At 52.0% G+C, this 4,545-nt stretch overlaps 4 protein-coding genes across 6 annotated transcripts; all 4 read left to right on the forward strand.

Annotated features, from left to right (window-relative positions):
- Positions 1 to 24: 24 nt before the first annotated feature.
- Positions 25 to 267, forward strand: KVP18_005182 (uncharacterized protein; the record flags this gene model as incomplete). Its single annotated transcript, XM_067949564.1, has 1 exon — positions 25 to 267. A coding segment is annotated over one exon (243 nt), but the record flags the coding sequence as incomplete, so codon positions are not given.
- A 184-nt stretch (positions 268 to 451) lies between these two features.
- Positions 452 to 1,165, forward strand: KVP18_002731 (uncharacterized protein; the record flags this gene model as incomplete). The annotated part of the gene is made up of 1 exon (XM_067953874.1): positions 452 to 1,165. The coding sequence occupies one exon, from the start codon at positions 452 to 454 to the stop codon at positions 1,163 to 1,165; it is 714 nt and encodes a 237-aa protein (XP_067811821.1).
- A 176-nt stretch (positions 1,166 to 1,341) lies between these two features.
- KVP18_002732 (uncharacterized protein) lies at positions 1,342 to 3,018 on the forward strand (the record flags this gene model as incomplete). 2 transcript variants are annotated; one of them, XM_067953876.1, is made up of 1 exon in its annotated part: positions 1,342 to 3,018. In XM_067953876.1, one exon carries the CDS (start codon positions 1,342 to 1,344, stop codon positions 3,016 to 3,018), a length of 1,677 nt encoding a protein of 558 aa, XP_067811823.1. The 2 variants fall into 2 exon arrangements, with proteins under 2 accessions (XP_067811823.1, XP_067811822.1); XM_067953875.1 differs by having other exon boundaries at positions 1,699 to 3,018.
- A 244-nt stretch (positions 3,019 to 3,262) lies between these two features.
- On the forward strand, positions 3,263 to 4,176 carry KVP18_002733 (uncharacterized protein; the record flags this gene model as incomplete). 2 transcript variants are annotated; one of them, XM_067953878.1, is made up of 3 exons in its annotated part: positions 3,263 to 3,892; positions 3,921 to 3,993; positions 4,022 to 4,176. In XM_067953878.1, the coding sequence occupies 3 exons, from the start codon at positions 3,263 to 3,265 to the stop codon at positions 4,174 to 4,176; spliced, it is 858 nt and encodes a 285-aa protein (XP_067811825.1). The 2 variants fall into 2 exon arrangements, with proteins under 2 accessions (XP_067811825.1, XP_067811824.1); XM_067953877.1 differs by lacking the exon at positions 4,022 to 4,176 and having other exon boundaries at positions 3,263 to 3,997.
- Positions 4,177 to 4,545: the final 369 nt, after the last annotated feature.

Consider the following 4,545-nt stretch of genomic DNA (forward strand, 5'->3'; position numbering starts at 1 on the left):
CAGGTGAAGGCGAAGAATATCCAGTTCCACCGCAAGCGCAACCTGCAGTACTACGATGTCAGCGCTCGATCCAACTACAACTTCGTTAAGCCATTCCTATGGATCATCCGTCGCATGGTTAACGTTCCTGACCTCGAAATCGTGGGCGAAATCGCTAAGGCCCCCGAGATCTCGATTGACCCTTCTGTTGTTGCTGCTGCAGAAGCGGATCTGAAGGCGGCCCAAGCCAGGCCGATCATGGACGACGATGATGAAGATCTGCATTAGAGTGTTGAGAATGTTGAGAGTGCCTTGTAACCCCTTCGTTTAGAGGCTCCTGCAACCATTTTGGTTCGTCCCGTAAAGATTGCCTATAGAATCTGTTTACAAGAGGCTCTCGACCAGCCAGACCACCCTCTTGATCAAAAAGGTACCCCGTCCGGTATCCTTATGAAAATCTCCAACTTTCGTTATGTCGCGTATGATGTCCAACTCCATTGAGCTAGATTCTGCCACGACCAGCCCGCCAGTCAGACTCGTCTCGCAGTCACACGGCTCGGCGTCGATGCCCTCCATCCACCAAGGGTCCTTCAGCGCCATGGAAAATCTCTATGACCAGTTGCACACCGACGAGGACGTCATGCATACCGTAAGTGCCAGCGTCGTGAAGGTCCCAAAGACGGTCACCCGAGAGCGTATTATCGAGAATCACGTCTACCACGAGGAGATCGTGCACGTGCCCACTAAAGTAATCAGGGAGCAGATCGTAGAAGTGCCCGTCTACATTACAAAGCAACGCGTCAAGAAGGTACCCAAGATTGTTGAGAAGGAAATCGTCGTGGAGGTGCCAGAGGTGGAGTATAGAGAGGTTCCAATTCACAAGGAAATAAAGGTACCACAGGTTAAGGAAGAGTTCGTCACTGTCGAGGTAGAGGTGCCCAGCTATGTGGACGTGCCTACAATCGTATATAACGACGTCCAAAAGGTCGTCGAGGTTGAGCGGCTCGTGCCTCTCCCATGCCACATGACGACAGTCCGAGAGTACACTGCTCCCCGCATCAGAACCACTCATAAGACGGTGGAGGTGCCTGTATACGTCCCCAAGTACGTGGAAACCTTGCAGATGGAGTATTTCCCAGAGGGCCTCGGAGAAGATGCGGTGACTATGGTTAGGCAGGTATGTTAGTTCTCCCAAACGCTCAGGTTCGATATCGTAGGTGCAATCAGTATCTGAACGGTAGTGAGATGGCGGCTTGTGTGTGTAGGTGGCTTGCGTAGGCGCAATCAGTACGCGAAATGACTCATTTGCATGAAGATGGCGGCTTGCGTAGGTGCAATCAGTACGCGAAATGACTCATTTCTATGAAGGTCACCAAATCTCGTAACGACAGCTCTTCAGGCATTCTGTACCTCAATTCCTTCCACCCGTATGCACACCCAGCCCTGAATTCAGTGAATCGCCAGATTCCTGAGACCACACCTTCTGGTGCTTTAAGTTGGTCTGACCTATCTGGTATGCTACCTCCTACACCTTCTGGTGCTTTAGGTCGGCCTGACCTATCTGGTATGCTACCTCCTGCACCTTCTGGTGCTTTAGGTTGGTCTGACCTCTCTGGTATGCTACCTCCTGCACCTTCTGGTGCTTTAGGTCGGCCTGACCTCTCTGGTATGCTACCTCCTGCACCTTCTGGTGCTTTAGGTCGGTCTGACCTCTCTGGTATGCTACCTCCTGCACCTTCTGGTGCCTCAGGGCCGGAAATTCTCGATCCGCAGGTATTCGCAATGTGTTATTCTGAACTGGAGCGGCTCTATCCTAGCCTGCTTGACCCTTCAACGTCAACATTAAAGGCTCCCCACCCTTCAACGTCAACATTAAAGGCTCCCCACCCTTCAACGTCAGCATTAGAGGCTCCCCACCCTTCAACGTCAGAATTAGAGGCTCCCCACCCTTCAACGTCAACGATCAACGCCTGCTTCAATAAAGCGGATGAGATACAATTGCTGAAGGAGCAGTTCAACCAATCGGAAATTGCACAGCCAGACGGCGTTGAGTGGATACGAAAGATGCTCCGGAGGACGAGGCTGAACTGGAACAGATGCACCAAGTCTTGGGTCGTCAAAGCACCCTGGGCTAAAGGTCGACGTCGAGTGAAGGTATTCCCAGTTATTCCAGGCCGAGAGGACTACTCCTTATATCAAGCGTTGTCCTGCCGAGATCGAGAATTCACTCAGAACCCCAGTGTGTACTGGGTGGAGGGACGACAGGCTTGGATAAGTAGATCCACTGGCCACGGATACCGGATTGAGAAGAGTTTTCAATGTAAGAAGTATGGTGGCAAGCAGACCGCTTTTGAAGCTGCCGTTAAGTTTCTCTCGGAAGCTAAGGAAAAGAAGATCCGTGAACTGGTCCAAGTTACCCGCAGCATTCTGGGCCCATCCAACACCACCACGGAATCAGCAGGTCATGCCCCGCCAGCCCCCTATTCCATCACGGAATCAGCAGGTCATGCCCCGCCAACCCCCTGTTCCACTACGGAATCAGCAGGTCATGCCCCGCCAACCCCCTATTGCACCACGGAATCAGCAGGTCATGCCTCGCCAATCCCCTATTCCGCACGTGCAGTTTCGGATACCTTCTATCGTATCAAGTTTTTAGATTTTTTGAACCGGTGGGAGTGCAACGGCATCGAAGACGGACATCCAGTTCGCAAATCGTTCTCCGCTGACAACTGTTCCCGTGCCGATGCGCTTCGAGAGGCGCTCCGATGGTATCTCAGGCACAGTGCACCAACACACTCTCCGACGTACCAAATGCAGTTGATACTCCCGAAAGGCATCACGTGGCAATTCGATTCGTGGCTTGTACGCCACACGACGGCTGATGGCCGAAGGTGCTGCAGCCGGTTCAATGTGGACGGCACTAATCCTCCGAGAATCGCGTTGGCGGCGGCTGTGAAATACCGAGACTCGTTGATTGAGACGAAAGTCGAGGCGTTGATGCAAATCTACAAGCGACAGACCTCAAACCGCCAAACTTGATGCGACAGGTGACTCGCTCCGAAGATGCAAGAGTTGTCGATTTGTTAGATGGAGCTTTTTAATCCTTGGCGTAAACCTGACTATTATCTTCAGATTCCGTAACCAGCAAAACCCTCGGAAGTCTGAAACAGCGCGGACCATCCTCTCTTTGTTGCCGCGATTCCACCTGTATGCTACAGTAATTCCAACGTTTTCAACGTTTTATGCTCCGTAGGTTTAGTCGGAGGCATTGAGTGAGCCTTGCATGCCAGAAGAGACTACAAACCACAAGAAATTGTGCCATGCCATCAGCGCCGTGCGAGAGCTTCATTACGGCAGAAAGCCCAAGCAATCATGTTGCGTACTGGACGAGTCCATTAGATCGCGTTCTCCCTCCGAATTTTGTCGGCGTAATGGATTTGATCGTCCGCTGAACGCCCTTCAGATTGTGTCCTTCGTCGTTTTCACAGTGGATCTCGGACTAACCGCCACGATCGTGCTACCGTCGCTTCCTGTGGCTGCGAGCGCGTCCATTGGAGTGCTTTTTTTCGCAATAGCCGTGAGCGTCGTTGTTGTTACGGTGCTTGTGACGCGAGTAGATCCAGCGGACGCACTGGTATTTGCTTCGGAGGTTCCCAAGGACAACTACGTACTCTGTGACTTGTGTGGAAAGGTCGACCCCAAAAGCAAACATTGCCGTACCTGCAACAAATGCATCGCTGACTTCGATCACCATTGTAAGTGGCTGAACAACTGTGTAGGCAAGCACAACTACCGACTGTTCTTGGCTCTGATATGTCTGGTGGCAGTACTCACATTGGCTACATTGATCCTCACTGTTGTGGCGCTGGTCCGTGCCACCCTATCTGACGACGTGGAAACCCTGTGGATTGAGGTTAGTAAACGCACGGCGACTTACGCAGCGATATGGAGGTTACAGCTCGGCATTAATGTATGCCTGTTCCGCGGTGCTGTTTGTAATCAACGTCCCTCTGTGTAAGTGACAGGCGCGTCTATGATTTAGTGTTTCTGGATCTACAGCTTGTCGTCCTCCACACCTACTTAGTCTACAAGGGTCTTTCTACGTTTGAGTACATCAATCTTCGTGTTCAGCAGGCCACTGAGGGGAAAAGACACTCGGGATTCTGCGCAGAGTGGGTGGTCATTGACAAGTCGTGAGTAGCAAGTCGCCCATAAACAGCCGCCTCAAACGCGCAGCGGAAAGGATGAAACGAGGCTCCCAAAAATCGGACGTGAGCACTCCTATCGCGGAGCCTGCGATTGTCTGCGCACCAACAGCACCTGCATGCCTGGAAGTTGCAGGCACCACAGGCCGTGTATTCCAAAAGGTGATAAGCATGGGCGAGCCAGATGATATATCTCTCACGAGCATTATTCGGGCAACGAATCTAGCTTCAGAAGCCTTTCCTTCTCATCGATCCACAAGGCTGTCCACGTTGCCAATCACTGAGAGCGACTTAGAGGACTCTTTCCCTTCTACGGACGTACTTACGGCTCGTTCACTTTCCGAGGCCAGACTGACTGACC

The sequence above is a fragment of a genome (genome assembly GCF_019968955.1).
Source record: "MAG: Porospora cf. gigantea A chromosome Unknown PgA_NODE_1906_length_4545_cov_351.239, whole genome shotgun sequence".
Classification (NCBI taxonomy): Eukaryota; Apicomplexa; class Conoidasida; order Eugregarinorida; family Porosporidae; genus Porospora; species Porospora cf. gigantea A.